Genomic DNA, 17,306 nt, shown 5'->3' with positions numbered 1-17,306 from the left:
CCTAGAAGCCAGACTCTACGTACGCCGTGTGGAAGTGTTACCTAAAGTGGGAAACGACATCAGTCAGACGTTGAGCAGAACGACCGCCAAGTATCCCATACGACGCGTGGAAGTGAAAACCTTCACCATTCCCAAGGGACAGCGATCCATGATCGAAGATCATCTGTTCCAAGGACAGTTACCCAAACGTTTGATCGTTGGTATCGTCGAGAATACAGCCTTCAACGGAGCTGCCGAAAAAAAAATCCTTTCTACTTTCAACACTTTGGCGTGTCCAAAATCGAAGTCAGTCGCGATGGCAAGACCTTGTGTACCCGACCTTTCGAACCTGACTTTAAAAAGAATTACTTGAGATCGTACTTGTCCTTGTACGAAGCCACCGGACAGTTAGGAACCAATACCAGTCACGGTATTACGTACGAGGATTATGCAGGAGGCTACGCTTTGTGGGCTTTCGATTTCACTCCAGACCAAGGCAGCGACGAGGGACATTTCCACCCTATAAAATCCGGCCAGATTCGTGTGGAAATTCAGTTTAAAGACCGAGACCCTGATGAAACGGTGAACGTCATCCTGTATGCAGAATTCGATAATACCATAGAAATCAACAGTTTGAGAGAAGTCATCCTAGATTACTAGAAACCATGGAAGACTGTTATCCCTCTTTACCTAGTGGAGAAACTTTTAGTGTTGCATTGTTGTTAAAAAATGTTAGAGTTGTTGTTGTTTAGTGTTAAGTGATTTTTGAATAAAAAATGTTGTGTTTTGAAAAAATTGTTTGATGCTATATTGTTGGATTATTGTTAAAAATGTTAGAGTTGTTGTTTAGTGTTAAGTGATTTTTGAATAAAAAATGTTGTGCTTTGAAAAAAATGCCTTTGTCTTTTGTTTAGCTATAAGAATGTTGGATTGATGCTCTTTCATTTCTTACTATCCCTCTCATGACACTCACTGAACGTTGCGACTCAAAAACCGTGTGGGGGATGTTTTCCTTCACGTCCGCGCTTTGACTTTAAGCACCGGGGCAGTTTCCAGTCTAACCATCCATTGTCGACTCATCCTCCTAAGAAGATGTGTTCCAAACTAGCTAAACTCAACGAAGCCTACGTGAATTTGCATAGGGTCAGACACAGTCTGATACCGAAGCCAGAAGAAATAGAGAATGTGAGAATGTTAAAAATCACTGAAGACCTGATAGAAGAGCTCTTCAGAGAAGAAATGAACAGGGAAAAAGAAGAATGGACAGAGAAGTACAGACTTCAGAGACAGCAGCAACAACAACAACAACAAGAGCAGCAGCAGCAACCTGAAGCTGACAGAGGCTTTGTCGATTGTCGTATCGACACCAAAGAGTTCTTCTTCTCTTTCCGAAGAAGCAGACCTATCGCCAGAAAGTCTATCCTCAGAGGACATCGCATTCTTAGAAACTAAAAAGAATGCCATAGCAAACAAAAAAAACAGCCCTTTTCAGGGCTACCCAATACTCTAGAAAAGAAATAACAATCGATTTGCCAATGTGTGTCGGTAGAGTAGTGTGAAAATAAACACTAACTCTTTTTTAAAAAAATGTGAGGGTATGTGTTTGTGTGTTTGTGTTTGTAAGTGGTTAAGTAAGTTGGTATGGATAGTAGATTAAAATGATGTCTTTTTTTTTTGGTGTTTGAGGTGTAAATTTGGGGGTTAGATTGGATTGCTTTGCGTATGTGGATAGTCTATTGAAGTGATTTATAAAAAAATTTAAAATAGTGATGGGTAGCATAAAAAGTGAGTGTTTCTTTTAGGTCCGCGCGTTGTTTTATTGTCATGATGTAGGTAAGATCAATTTTATGTTTTTAGGGGATGTTTTCGTTCACGTCCGCGCTTTCACTATAAATTGAAACTCGTTCGGCAGTCCAGCTACCCTTGTTGATTGATCAACACCAAAAATGAACACGAGACTGGAGAAACTGTTGGAACTTCATGTGCATCTGGAATATGCCAGGCGCATATTAAATGAACTGGCCGCGGAAGCCATTGTGGAGGAGGGAAGGATAAGAGAGGAGGAGGAAAGAAGAAACAAAGAAGAGGAGGAGAGAAGATATAAAGAAGAGGAAAGAAGATACAAAGAGGAGGAGAGAAGATGCAAAGAAGAGGAGGAGGAAAAGGAGAGAAGAAGAAGAAATTTCAGAATCCCAGAGAGCGAAAATTGGGATTCTGAAGCGACATATCCTGCCTCTGCTCTCTCCCCCCAAAAGGTAAAAAGTAATTGGGGGATAAGATGTGTATGCGGCGCCAGGCCTGGAAGGTGCCACCATTAACCAGGTGTCCATGAAGTTCCAAACAAAAAAAAAACAGCCCTTTTCAGGGCTACCCAATACTCTAGAAAAGAAATAACGATCGATTTGCCAATGTGTGTAGGTAGAGTAGTGTGATTATAAACACTAACTATTTTTTAAGATAGTGTGAGGGTATGTGTTTGTGTGTTGGTGCTTGTAAGAGCTCAGGTATGTATGTGGGAATAGTAGATTATGGGTTTCTTTATTGTTTCTTAGCATAGGTGAAGAGTATAGTTAGGGTTCTGTAAGCGCTCACGTACGATTGTGTGGATAGTAGATTATGGATTAGTTTATTGTTCTTAGCGTATGTGTTTGTGTGTTTGTGTTTGTGTTTGTACCCGCTCACGTACGATTGTGTGAATAGTAGATTATGGATTTGTTTATTGTTCTTAGCGTATGTGAAGAGTATAGTTTGGGTTTTGTAAGCGCTCACGTAAGATTGTGTGGATAGTAGATTATGGATTTTGTTTATTGTTTCTTAGCGTATGTGGAGAGTATAGTTTGGGTTTTTATTATATGAAATGAAAAAGTATAGTTTGGGTTTTATTATATGAAATGAAAAAGTAGGGGGATGTTTTCCTTCACGTTCGCGCGTTGTTTGGTCATGATCTAGGTAAGATCAATTTTACGTTTTAGGGGGATGTTTTCCTTCACGTACGCACTTTAAGTATAAGAACCCATAGTATTCGTCGATCAAACCATTCTGCAAAGAATAAAAAAAGAAGATGGCTTCTAACCAAATGGACAAAATACAAACATTACAAGACGTTTTAGACAACTTAGGAATGATGGAGCAGATGTTAATAAGACTGGTTGAAGACCATTATTCCTATAGTCCCCATCGTGTAAAGATGGAAATTAATAACTTAAAAAACGTAAAGGACAAGATTAGTGGTGTCATGAAAGAGATAAAGGAGGAGAAGGAGGATGAAGAGGAAAGAATAAGAATAAGCAAATGGAACGAAAAGATTGAAAAAGAAGAAGAAAATGAGAAGAGGAAGAAAGAAGAGGAGGAAGAGAAGAAGAAGAAAGAAGAGCAGGAGAAAAAGAAAGAGAAGAAGAGAAAGAGTGTTGGAGATAAAATAAGAACTTGGTGGAGAAAAAGAAGAAATTAGAAGCAGAAGAAGAAAACCCAAAGGCCCTTTTCAGGGCCAGCCATATTTCTCGAAAAGAGATAGCCTTTCCATTGCCTACCCCTTTTTTAAATTTAAATTTAAATTTAAATTTTAAAAAAAATCCCATATTCAATTCCCCTTGTCCCTAGACAAACCCAAACTCTATTCCCATGTTAATTTCCCCTTGTCGCTAGACAGACCCACACTATAGTTCCATGTTAAATTCCCCTTGTCGCTAGAGTGACCCACGATTTATTCCCATGTTAATTTCCCTTGTCGCTAATCTGACCCACGATTTTTCGCCATGTTAAATTTCCATTGTCGCTAATCTGACCCAGGGGTCTCTGTAATGCTAATTCCCATTGTCGCTAATCTCACCCCATTTACTACTTACAAGTAATTGTGTTGTGCAGAAACCATGTCACAGTGACCTCAAATGAATAGGCTTCCTCAAGTGCAAACGATCCATATATTGTTTGGTAGCTGCAGATGGTGAATTTGAATTATTGTGCAGAAACATTTTTATTCTTTCAGCGACCTTAATCTTTAAGCTTTTGACCCAGAAATAGACAGGGTTATTGTGCAGAATTGACACTGGTAACAGATGGATTTATGAACACCACAAAAAAAAATATGCTGTCTTATGATGGCATATAAATTGTTTTCAAAAAATTAGGAAAATGGGACAATGATAACACTAATACGCCAATTTTCTGTTCTTTATTTCATTTTCTTGTGAGGGGACAAACTGGGAAAGGGAACATGCTGTGAATCTATCTACAGACTACTTAAGGTTTTAACAGTTACCATTTCAAAGTCAAGGTGGCACACCTTCAACACAAGGTTCCATCTTGTAAATTTTTTGAGGTGAGAGTTTTAAATCTGCCCTGATCAGTCCCCTTCGTTTCAAGATCTCTGCACGATAAAAAATAAAAATTGAAGTGCCTTTAACTGAGAAACCCCCAAACCTTCCAGTCTGATACTTTATTATAAATTTTTTGTGAGTCTTTAACCAATGTCCAATTTTCCAAGGCTCTGTGGTCCCCATTCCACTACCTCCTCTCCCCTACCTTTAATTCCTTTTTGACACAGACAATTGCAATTATGCCTAAAGATAAAGAATGCACAAGATGTAGAGAAAGGTTGTTGTTTGTTTCAAAGCAGCAAGTGTCAACATATTGGCTATATGAAATGTTGAAGAAATGGAAGCCAAGTGCCTTTCCCAAAAATAGACAGGATGTCAAACCCAAGCTGGCATGAGTTGGTATCAATCCTGTAACATATGGATTACAAGTTCAACATTCAACAAATTGAGCTTCCCAAAACCACACAAACCAGCTTTCCCAAAAATAGACAAGCTGTCAACCTGAGTTGTTTGGATTACAAGTTCAACATTCAACCAAATGAGCTTCCCAAAACCAGATAAACCAGTTTTCCCAAAAATAGACAGGGCTGTCACCAGAGTTGGTCTGAGTTGGTATCAATCTTGTAACATTTGGATTACAAGTTCAACATTCAACCAACTGAGCTTTCCAAAATCAAACATGGATGATAACCAGTACTAGAATTTGGTTCCAACTTGGAAAAAACACGACTTCAAACAAGAAATTTACATGTGGGCAAAAAGTGAGAAACAAGCCACCTTGAGATTGAAAAGGTTTCTATTCTATTTGCATATATGTCAGCACAGTTCAGTATCACAGCACGGTCTAGTTCTGGTCTAATCAAGTCTGGTAATAATGGTTTGAAGTTTCAGTTATAAACATTGGCTGTTCTATAGTGAAAACAAAAGGTAGAATATTTTACAATTTCAACATTTTAAAAGGAACCAATGTAAAATAATGTGTAGCACTCATCTTGCACAAATATGCTCTATGCTTACGAGAAATCGGCTTCTCTCATGTCTGCACAATGTACTTTTATATTGGAAAGAAAAAATTCAATAGCTTTTAAATGAGGCAAATGATCAGAAAGTAAGATCATATTATTATAAATGTAAACTTTTGGATCATATGCACTGAAACTAATGAGAAAACTCCCAACTTGGAGTGTAGTGGTGATCCTAATTTACAAAAGATCAGATGGAAGAACACGACTCCTGAGCTCTTACTATGGTCCTTTTCACGATAACTACTCTAAAAAAAAAAACCCATATATTTCTGAATTTTATTTTGAGCACAAACTTCAGAATTCATATTATCATTTGAAATATGTATCAACAATTTACTATGGTTATTTCCTTTAAATTGCATTTTCTACTTCTGATGAAACAATATCCAAAGGAAATGACTATCATGAAGTCAAATCATTATCAAAATTTGAGCTGCCTCACTTAAAAACCTAAATGAAAAGATAGCAGATCTGCACTTTGTTACTAATTTTAATATGACCATATTGTTTGCCATATTATCTTATTAATACAAGATGTATTTGTTAAAAGGAAAACGGACATTATTCCATTATCGAGGATGAACCAAAACCCCTCCAAGTCAAAATATATAACCAAAGTGCTCATACCGATGCATACATGTATGCACAACATGCTCAAACTGTGCACTTGCCCACGAATAGAGCAATAAAAAATAAATCACATGTAATTCAACTGACTTCATTGAAATTTTTTGTAAAATCCTTTAAAAAAAATAACCAGTTAATAAAATAAATCAAGCAAATATTTACATGAAAAGATGTGGAAATCACTTTAAATTTAATGAAAACAAAAAATTAGTTTTCTTTCATTATCTACAAAACAGTCAAGTACATTAAGTACAGTGAAATGTAAATTATCCAGATCCATCTAAGACATGTATTTTGTCCAAATAACATGTAATTCTGATAAATGTTACATCTATATAGAATAAATTAAACATCCAGTTGATGTTGGTCTTTATGACCACAAAATCTGGAGAAATGGAATCTGCATAACTGACATTTTACCATATTTGGAAGAAAAATGCCAAAGAAGACTCAAATACATAAAATTACTTCACAAATTAACCCATCTCTGAAACGATATGAATTCGATAACATATAAAAAAATAACAAAACTCTAATTTTACATCCAACAGGTGTGTGACAAGATTTACATTAACTCGGACACCCTTAAAAAAAGTTGTAACTGGCAAACACCATTGACAAAGATCATGAGCTACACATGAAAAGACTGATGATTTGCCATTCTAATTATGTAAAGGCATTGATCTGTTGAAGCACAATTAAAATTTGGATGTTCAGCTGTTTGCATGAAATAACTAATGGAGAAATACAAAGGATACAGAGATTGAAAAATCACTTGAAGTGTCAAGGTAAACCAATGCCAGAGGAACTTGCACCATCCTAAGCAGTACCTTTTTACCCCATGTCATTTTTATACTACACAATATGGATGGTTTTCACAAGCATCGGATTACCCTGCCGTAGATAACTTACATGATTTGTCATGCTGGGTGTAAGAAATGGAACAAAGTCCTAACTAACAAGTTGTGAAATTTTTTAGACAACTTGAACACATAGCTAAATACAATATTTATATACCCATCCCATGTTTGAGAATCCTCTCTGTAGGGGCATAGTCAGCCCTGGAGCTTATTCACCAAAGGATCAAAGTGACCTGGACCTTTGGTCTTGAACTAAAGCTACTGCGCAGAAGCCATTACTTTCTGATGAGATTTGACCCGTGATCTCTAGACACCATAACCATTAGGATGCTTTATTTATTACCAAGTGCAAACCAAAAGGTTTGATCAAAGAAGTTACGCCAATATACAAGTTACTTTGCAAAACCAATTTTTCTGAGTCACAGTAACTCTGACCTTTGATCATGTGACCCTAAAATCAACAGACCTCTTCAATATCTTAAGCCCTCTACAAGGTCAAGGTCTAGAATTAAAGTGATTCTGCAAAAAAAAAAAAAAAGATTTTTTTTTTCTTTCTTTCAGTCAGTAACCTTGATGTTTGACTCCAAAATTGATGGAATTCTTTCTTGCTTCAAGTACAAGCAATCCTCAGAATTTAGTTCAGGTCTGTACTGTACTATATGCTGATTTGCACAATGTTGTTTCATTATTATGTTGCCAAATAATTTAGACCCCTTTTGGCTACAAATTGTCTGTGATTGGTTTTTATGTTGTTGCTTGTGTGCATGCCCAACCAGCCAAGAGAGATGCACACAAATCTAATGACCATCTATGATGCTGTGATTTCTTAAGCCATGTCTGTTTTTTTCTTCTTCTGCCTATGTGTATGCATCCGCTTATTAATATATTACTATGGGAACATTTGCTTCACTATACATTGTACTTCTGATGCAAGCATCCCCAACATTAAGTAGGGTATACTTATAATGTACAACTTGAAGTAACTTTATGGAAGCCATTTTTGTTCTTTCTGTCACAGGGACTCTAACCTTGTCTTTCTGATCCCAAAATCAAAAGGGTTTTTCTTTACCCCATATGCAAGCCATCCATAAAGTTCTGTTATTGCAAATGGCACAGTACATGTTACTGTTCAAAACCATTTAACTTTCACTCAAAGTAATCTAAGTTGATCTTTGATGCCAAAATCAAAAGGGTTCTTCCTTAGAGCAAGTGCAAGCTATCCAGTATTTAGTGGAGGTACAAACTGTAAAACTTAAGTTACCATGCAGTGTAGGACAAGTTGACAAAATGGGTCATGGCATAAAATAGTGCCAAAATGTCAGATGTATAAAAAGTGAACACAGAATCAAAGATGCTGGATCAAAGAACCAGAGGCAGTAAAAGAGACTTTAAAAAATGTTTATCCACTGAAAATTTAACACAAAATTATTTTCAGATGAATAAAATAGGTACATGTATTCTAAATTTTTGTGTTAAGAAAATCACAAAAGAAATAAGATGTGCAGAAGTAAAAAAAGAAACAGTAAGATTAAATTCAAAACCATAACACATTTTCAGGTTTAGAAAGAAACATGGAAACACAAGTCGCCTGACAAAGCTCACCTGTCCAAGGTTTGAAATTGATCCTGACAAGCAATCATTTTGCAAGTTAGAATTTTTATATGCCAGAAACTGCCAATTGGAAAAAAAATGCAGCTATAAGTTTCTTACAAGTGATACATGTTGAAAATATTAACTATGCTAGGGTACATTAAAATAGTTGAATTTTTGCTATTATGCTTGGGTACATTAAAACAGTTGAATTTTTTGCTATTATGCTAGGGTACATTAAAATAGTTGAATTTTGCTATTATAAATACTAAAATGCTACTTGAACCCAAAAATAAGTTAATTTCGAGCCCAGCTGTTTTGCAGTGGGCAAAATGGCAAATGTAGTGCCAATATTGGTGAACTGGGTTGAAAAACATCCATGCCGGGACAACTTCCAGGCATTTGATTCAAATTAGTTGTATCTGACATTTAAAATTGTGGTTCAACTTTTAGTAGCTTCAGCTGGACTAGATGGTTCATTTGCATTTTTCATACGAATTGTGAAATGTGTTAATCTTATAGTAAAAGTCATATAGGTATGTGCATTTACTCTTTAAAGTTATTGTTTTAAAATAGAATATTAATTTTGCTTGACCAACGTCTATTCACTCATTGTTACTGAATGATCTGCACCTTAACTGCTATCAAAAAATTTCCAGATGAAAATTATTCAGTGTTGTGGACTTTTACAATGTGGCCAGGTACAAAACTGGGTCAAGAACAGTGCATCTAATCATCAGAATATAGGGTAGCACAAATTTATTTGTCATTATGTGTAGCTTTCATTGTGACATCAATATTCTATCTTGATTGTACGGAATCTTGTCCTAAAATATCCATACTTTTAACATTGATTTTGACATGTATTTCTTGGGGCATGTAAATAAGGACGTTCCCAAGGAATATGGATGTATGAAGATCCAAATAAAGTGAATAATTGCCATTAAAAGGTATGTATCAAATTCTAAAAAAAGAGACATCCATTACTGAAATAACTGGGTGCTGAACACCTTTATGACCTGTATGACTTTTACTTGATAACTACATTCATCTCATCTTGTCTGACATGGAAAGGTAATTTTTGGAAAGAAAGTTAACAATTGCCATACCTGATAGGAGAGGAGAACATTTGTAGATTTTGCATCCAATTGCTATGGAAACCATACCATTGCTATTGGAACCAACCCAAACTCAATTCTGAAATACTATATCCTAAGGAACATTTTTAATAAGCGTCATCAAAACTGATTGTGCCATGCTGGATATGTCAGGTTTTCTACATGGCTGCTACGGAAGGCATACAACTGCTTGAGAGCCAAACCCCCAAAAATTTGGTTCAGCATATCTAAAAATTGTTCCTATCAAGTGAAATCAAATTTGGTTCAGTCACTTTTGGAATAGCTGAAAACAGGTTTTCCTCACAGCTGCTACAGCAGCACACCTTTGCTAAATGGGCCATCCTCCATACACTCTGATAAAGTACATCCTAACAAACATTCCAATTAAGTTTTAATGAAAACTGAGTCACCTGTTCTTCTGAGAATACAATCTTGGCTATCCCCTCCCCCATTCTACCATTTTCAATCCAAATAAACCTGGCCAACCAGAAAGTCAAAAATAAGTTTTTCGTTTTGGTTGCTATGTAAGCCACACCACTGCTATGAGAGCAACCCAGAACAGCAGCTTGTCTTGATAAACATTCCTATCAAGTGTGGCTGAAATTACCCCAGCCATCTTAAAAAAGAAGTTTAAAACTGACAGACATTGCATGCTGGACCACAATGCCATACCCTAAGCTCTTTTAGTCCAGGTGAAAAATAGACCAAAATGCAACAATAAACCTCAGTGAGGTCAATTACAGTTTCATATTAGGAAAGACACAAAATAAATTTAAATGCACCAAAAGTATTACTTGGTGAAATCGATTCATCACCAAAAGCAAGAAAAAACTGCAATACCACACCAAAATGACGAGTTAGGTAAGCTTCAAGAGCATGTTTTATTATTATCATTGATAATACTGTACAATTTTCATACTTCAAGTCGTCATTATATCTTTAATATACAAGTAAACCACTACCTCAATGAAACCAAAATTGATATGATACTTCAGCCATGCAAACATTATTTGATTTCCAAAACAGTCAAATAACAGCATTTTTCACAAGTGTTTACAATTCAGTACCAAGATGTATACACGCTTCTTTAATTAGAAAACCCATGCTTCTATTTAATTTAGTTATGTGACAGTGATTTGGTCATGACTTTACAGCTAGGATAACAGACTTCTAACCAGAAATGTGTAAAATCCTAACAATTATAATTTCTATATGCAATTTCAGCACAAACATTCTCTAGTGTTTTCAAAGTGGTATATAAATGAAAGAACTTGAAGAGAGATTTTATCATCTTGTTCAAAATATCAATCCTTCAATTTTAAATATCAAGCTGGACACCAAAGCTTTAGCGACATGTCTTGTACACGGACTAAATCTTTAGAACAAGAAAAATTATTCAGCTATGTTCAGTTTTTTAAAATACTTCTAACGCACAGTTCAATCTATCCCATTACTTATATGTTAAATCAATCAAAATGTGATAATTCAGACCGATTTTTTGGCACATTCACAACTGATATAACTATTCTGTCTTGAGACAACATGGTTTTAGTTTTTGTTTCAAATCTTGCATACTGTCAACAGAACTGAAAGCTTAGTTTTTAAACAATGTTAGAAAATTTATGACACAAATGTTTTACTTACAAAAAATGTATGTTTACACTAGCTTTCTCAAAGTAATTGTACCAAAATGACTTAGACTTACCAACACAGCAGAATTTGAGGTAGCAAGATTCATCGGAGAACATGCACTTTTTACTGAAGTGGAAATAAAACTTGTCTGATATTAAAAAGATGTTTTCTAAATCAATGGGTGAAAAAAACTGCTTGTAAATACTTCTCATGATTGCTGACAAAGCCAATTAATGGCTGTCTGATTATTTTTTTTTCCAAGGAAAAGAGCTAATGGTAAGAATCTACACAAATCTGATAATGATCAGACTTTTCACACTGTGTAAAGATAAAGATGAGTGGTCCTGTTGGGAATGTCACAGTCCCATGCAGCGCATCACAGAACAGCCTCCTTCACCCGACCACCATCTCCCTCAGACACAAAACGTTTGCGACCCCTGAAAAAAAAGAAGAGATTTTGTTTACTTTGATCTGAATTAGATGTTGAACACGAAAGCTGCTTCTTTTAAAAGGAGGTATTTTTACATTAGCACAGTAGAGAAAGACTTGAAAATACCAAGGTTTGGTAACTGGATCACTCAAATTTCAACTAAAAATTTCACAGAAATGTATCTGCAGTCCATCCTCAACACACACACACACGTTTATAAGTCCAGCTTGAACAGACCAACCAGCCAAGACTCTGGTCTGCCAGTCTTGTCACAGTAGATCTGGGTGTAAGAGTGTGGGTATGTGTACATATATGTATACCACCTTCAGTGTACACATATATACCACCTTAAAGAGAAAAATTTGTCTAAAATATGATAACAGCATAAGACTGATACACGTCATAATGTCTACACTGACCATTATTAAAGGCAATAAATCTGGTGAAAGTTCAAAGGAATCTAAGTTAACTTGTAACTTTACCTCTGGGGGATATCCTGGTAGTCTTTGTTAGACATAATTCCCTCCCTATGACACATCTCACCAAACCTCTCCTGGAGAGAATAGGCCGACGGAACATCCAGACAAATGTCAGGCAAATTGTCACAAACTCTCCTGAATCCCTGTAGAGAAAAAATGTTTGATTGCTTTTTTGTTTTAATGGCACTTTTAGTATACTGTTGGCTATATCATGTATAGGAAACGGTAGGAATGTCTCTTTGCCAAGGACACTTGGAGATAGGGCTGTTGCAAGTTTGCACTTCACGTAACAGTGCCTCAAACAAACATTGCCCCAACACCCAGGAAAACACTGTTCATTTTTTTTAATGAATGGTCCTGTAAATAATAACTAAACAAAGGTATTGTAATGAAAAAGCTGCACATCTATTTAAGTAAAATAACAATAAAAGAACATGATCTTCCAAAAAAATAATATCCCGCCTACCTCCCTCCTGGCAACTGTATAGCCAGCCAATTATAACAGTCCTGCTTGGAGATAGCTGAACCATAATAACCTGTGAATAAGCAAATTTATATTCAAATGCAGTTAATCCAGATTCAGTTTATCCTAATGTTTCTTCTGTACAAAAAAAAATCTGTGGAAAAAAAATTCCCCATGTATAGAGTGATTCATTAATCTGTCTTTAAGGTTTATTAGTGCTAGATTGGTTGGAGCAAAAGTGTCTGGATTAACATGGTTTCAGTGTGAAGTCAATAGCCTGTTATAGTCGATAAACTCTTCTCTAAATATCTGTGAAGAGACAACTGCATCAACATGGCTCTCTAGTAACGTCTGTAACAAATAACCAGGTCTGCAAATAATTTAAACAATACAGTTTTGACACACAACAAATCAATTTAATCATAATATTTTAAATTAAATTTGTGCAGCTTAAGGAAATTCATAAAGCAATCTTGCAACCTGCTATTGGGCAGTACACATGGTCAGCAAAAGCCATATATAATTTTTGCAACATCTGTTGTCTTGCTGAATTTGTACAAATGTTAAGCATACATATTTTTGGTGACTGACAGTATTCCGTAAATGTAAAAATTCTTTTTGTTGTAAACAAAATATTTTATAAAGAAGAACTTTAAGTGTCAAGAAATATATTACAACCATTTCCTTGAAAGGTGATCATCCCAGTATTTTGATAGTGATCAGTAAAAGACCCAAACATCCGTGTACACCCTTACTGCTAAAAAATGGACAACAGCCACTAGAAAGTGTAAAACACCCATTGTTCATCAAATATTCACACACCTGTACATCATTGCTCTTTCAAAAAGTTAAATTCTGATTCTTCTTGCTGAAGCTGAACATGGGAACAAGAAGTTTAATTCACCAAACTGCCTTGTCGAAAATAATGCACAAGAAAGTGTCCACAATGTTGTAAGATCAGCTGTTCCAAAATACTTAAACTAATCAATTATGTAAATATCTTGATGTCACTTTAGATATCTTCCCTCTCCTGTACAAATTTTCCAGATAAATAACCTTAGAAATCTTGACAATATTTAATGAATACTGGATTTCCAAGTATACTTAAGTGTTGTTGTATGTGGTTCGATAATGTATGCTGGCTTAACTCGAAACAGACTCTGAAGTACCTGGTATACAACACAAAAGGATTACAGCTCAACCTAATTACAAAACAGCACACCACCCTGCACAGGGGATAAGGTTACCTATTAGTTGTGTGTAGAGAATGCATGGAAGGCCATATAAAAATGCTATTTATCCTTAAAAACACTGGCCTAGTAACATGAAAGTTTCTATCTGAACAATAAACTTTAGTTGTCTGGGCAAGTTTAGCATAGGAATTGTTATTCCCTGTAGTGTAAATCAGAGCTGACTACACCTATAAGAAATGAGTACATCACAGTGTATATCAGTGGCAGTTACACTATCAAGGTATGAAAACAGTTCCTGTACCCAATGTACTTTAGTTTAAATTTACCTGAGAAAATTGTTCTGGCGTGATAATCACATAGTCACTCAACGACTTGAAAAGCTGACACATGCGGGTGGCAGATCTCTCAGAACCATCCTCTAGCACTAAGTAGGTAGCCTGAAGCAAACAAAAAAAGTAATATGTTACCATTTAGACGGAATTTTTCATAGAAAGGAGGACAAAAAAATTTGCAATGGAAAAATATGCTAACTACTTTTTGCAGAGATAAAATGAACCAAAAAATCTGAAACCTGAAGTAGCTGACTTTCATTTGCAACAAAAAACCTAAGGGCACTGTGGGCCTGAAATCACGGTCTGCTTGCATCTAACACCGAAAGGCAAGAGAATTTGCCCAAGAAATCTGTATCAGTAGGATGCTTTTTGTAGAAATATCTTCATTGCCATTTATTGTATAAGAAACAACTCTTTTTCAATATTTCTTCGTATCTCTATGGCACATCAGCATCATCTGCTGAACACTAAAATGCCTCAATGCCAGAACGAATTCTGCATCAAAAGCTCTAATGCCTGGATGCTGCTTTCTATAAATTTCTGTCAAATTATGCTCAGTGATTTTTAAGAGGAAGATATTGAAATCATGTTGGAAAATACACTTCCTACCACAGAGTAACCAAGTAACTTTGCTACAGCGGCCTTAATGGCTCAACACAGCATCCATTCACATCACTCTTTATCCCAAGCCCTGCAGCTAGGTAATGCATTTGAGCTAAGTAGGGGAATTACCTATGGCAGTACCAACCTTATCACTGCCTTAATGGCCAAGATTCAATGACAATATCTGACTTTTTTTCTTGGGGGTTACTGGAAAGAATTTGGTCATTGTTTGTTTTCTGTTCCATTATTTAACATTATATTTGGTAAACTGTTCCCAATATAATTAACCACACAACAATACATATTTCATGCAACAAGTAGAAGAAAAAAAAGCTCATGCAGGAAGATAAAATTGAAATTACTTTCTAGAATTAATCCTCTTGTCAGATACTGTCCATGAATCCAGACGTACAATTCCACGAAATGCATCATTGCAGAATAAAATACAACCTACAACACGATCAATAAAAAAAAACTCTAATTCGTTCGAGTAAGCAGCATCTTGTCAACATGAATATGTCATTAGTAATCCTTTGATCTCAATTTCAGTAATCCTTTGATCTCAATTTCAGCCTTGAAAAATTCTGTATGTAAATTTCTCTGCCTGGCTGTCAATAATTTTCCATCATTTTTATTTTCAAATAACTTCTCTATTTTTGGCACTATCTCTCTTGACCACCATTTTCTCTATAACGACAAAAATTAAAATGTGTGTGCTTCTTATTGCACTGGTTTTAAAATTAGTATAGGTAGGTATTTTTTTCCAAAAAGTAAATACATTATAAGGATTAGAATATATAATGTACTTAGCTACAAGTACTGGGTTACAAATCAATTTTCGAGAATTAAAAAAAAAAAATTTACAATGAGAAAATAGTGCAAGGGTTAGCAACAAAATAGAGGATGGCCAGAAGACTGGAAACATATTTCTTTTTTGCCTAAGCTAAAATGTAACTGGTTGATTGATTGCATGCAAATGTGGCAAATCAATTAATGGTGTGTTCCATTGTGTGGAACAAAGGTTTCTGCTAGTAAGGCTGATATGTAATGGCACCCAGTATGCATAGAAGGATCAATGCACTACCTGACAACAGAAGACTGGAGAGGTAAAATACAAGTTACCATAACAACTGCAAAAAGAATCAGATCAGTAATAAGCACCAAAGGAATTTCTGATTAGTTTGACAGATTTTTATTTTTTTTGGTCTCAATATTTAGTTTAGTAAATCAACATTTTCCAATGAAATGCACGTTTTGAAATTCAATAACTTTTATAAAGGATTATCAAGTGTTTCAAGTACCTGACCTCAACTTCAAGCACTTCAAATTAACCACCAAAATTCAAGTATCTTCAAGATTGTGCAAACCTGTTTAAAATTTGCTTAAATTCTGTTTAAGCATTATTTTACCAGTTCTTTAAAGGTTTTCATTTTTTAAAAACTACCTGTTAAATTATGTGCAAATTAGTCAAATAGTTTTTGAGGTGAACTAACAACTGTAAAAAAATGAAATACTGGACCCTAATACAAAAACAATTCTTTGCCCACTTACCTCATACACCAATTCATGATGAAAATGTGGCACCTCCAAATTTTGCAGACATCTTGTTGCCTCTGCTATATCTCCTGAGGACAAGTATTCCTTCAGCAGTAAAACAATCTGTCAAAAATGGAGAGAATTTATTTTTAAGGTATTGTGGCATAAAACGATCATCTGTACAGTTGGACTGCACAAAAGAATGTTCCTTCCATTAACAGTTCACTCTCCCAAATTTTTTTCGTTATCCAAGTCTGGTAATAAAGTAGTCCTTTTCCTCAAAGTCATTCAAGAAACTAATTTCAACGAAGCCTATGAAGGCCCGAGATCCTTCACCTGACTGGCATCTGTTTAATAGCCAAACAGAACAGTCTGCTAAGAAATCTTGGTCAGAAGAACGCATTCTGTAGAATTATTTTCCAATGTTATTAATTGCATATTTTGTTACAATGTTCTCTAGTTTATGTCTCTTCATCTGCATTTGATAACACATCAGCATCATTTGTCTTATATTGGAAGGAATCTATGCCAGGATGTTTCCTGTAAATGTTGATCACATTCTGTTCAGCATCAGTTTTCACATGTGAATGTTTATCTATTTATAATCAGTGCAGCCATATACAATAGTGGGTTCGCCTCTGAGACAATGTAAATCATTTTTTTTTCAAATGTTTTTTCTCTCAGTATTTTTTTAAAAACAGTATTAAATATTTTTTATACCTACAAAAACTGCAGCTATATTTGATGGCAAACTGGAATCATTGAAACAAAATAAAAACCGCCCATACCCTAATGCTCAGTGTCAAATTCAGTCAAATCTCAGTATGGTTTTTCAAGCTCAATTCTAGTATTAGTCACATCAACCACATCCGAAGGAAGATTGGCTTCATGTATGAATCTAAAAGTCCTTAATGCCAGAGCGCTTTCTGTAAAATTTGTTTGGTCAAATTCTGCTAAGTAGTTTTTGAGTTTTAAAAGCCATTTAAAGTTTTTAAATGTTATTTTTAGTAATGGCAGCCTTTTTTTGCTAGTAGATACTAATCAATTGTATAAGCTTTTAAAGTTCTTTATGTCCAGATGCTTTCGGACAATACGTCAAGTGGCCGAGTGGTCTAAAGCGCTC

At 35.3% G+C, this 17,306-nt stretch overlaps 1 protein-coding gene across 1 annotated transcript in view; it reads right to left on the bottom strand.

Moving 5' to 3' along the window:
• Nucleotides 1–4,135: 4,135 nt before the first annotated feature.
• The window catches only part of LOC149795569 (programmed cell death protein 4-like), a 38,606-nt gene continuing 25,435 nt past the window's right edge, over nt 4,136–17,306 (bottom strand). The window contains exons 6-9 of the mRNA XM_089965401.1: nt 16,199–16,306; nt 14,039–14,149; nt 12,060–12,199; nt 4,136–11,584 (exon numbers count right to left, since the gene is read on the bottom strand). Coding sequence (XP_089821527.1) covers nt 11,524–11,584; nt 12,060–12,199; nt 14,039–14,149; nt 16,199–16,306 — 420 coding nt within the window. The 3' untranslated portion in view covers nt 4,136–11,523. The remainder of the gene's footprint in view (nt 11,585–12,059; nt 12,200–14,038; nt 14,150–16,198; nt 16,307–17,306) is intronic.

The sequence above is a fragment of the Sinohyriopsis cumingii genome, chromosome 7 (genome assembly GCF_028554795.1).
Source record: "Sinohyriopsis cumingii isolate HCF-2022 chromosome 7, ASM2855479v2, whole genome shotgun sequence".
Taxonomy (NCBI): Eukaryota; Metazoa; Mollusca; class Bivalvia; order Unionida; family Unionidae; genus Sinohyriopsis; species Sinohyriopsis cumingii.
The sequence above is the reverse complement of the archived record's forward strand: the minus strand, read 5'-3'. Positions and strand labels throughout refer to the sequence as shown.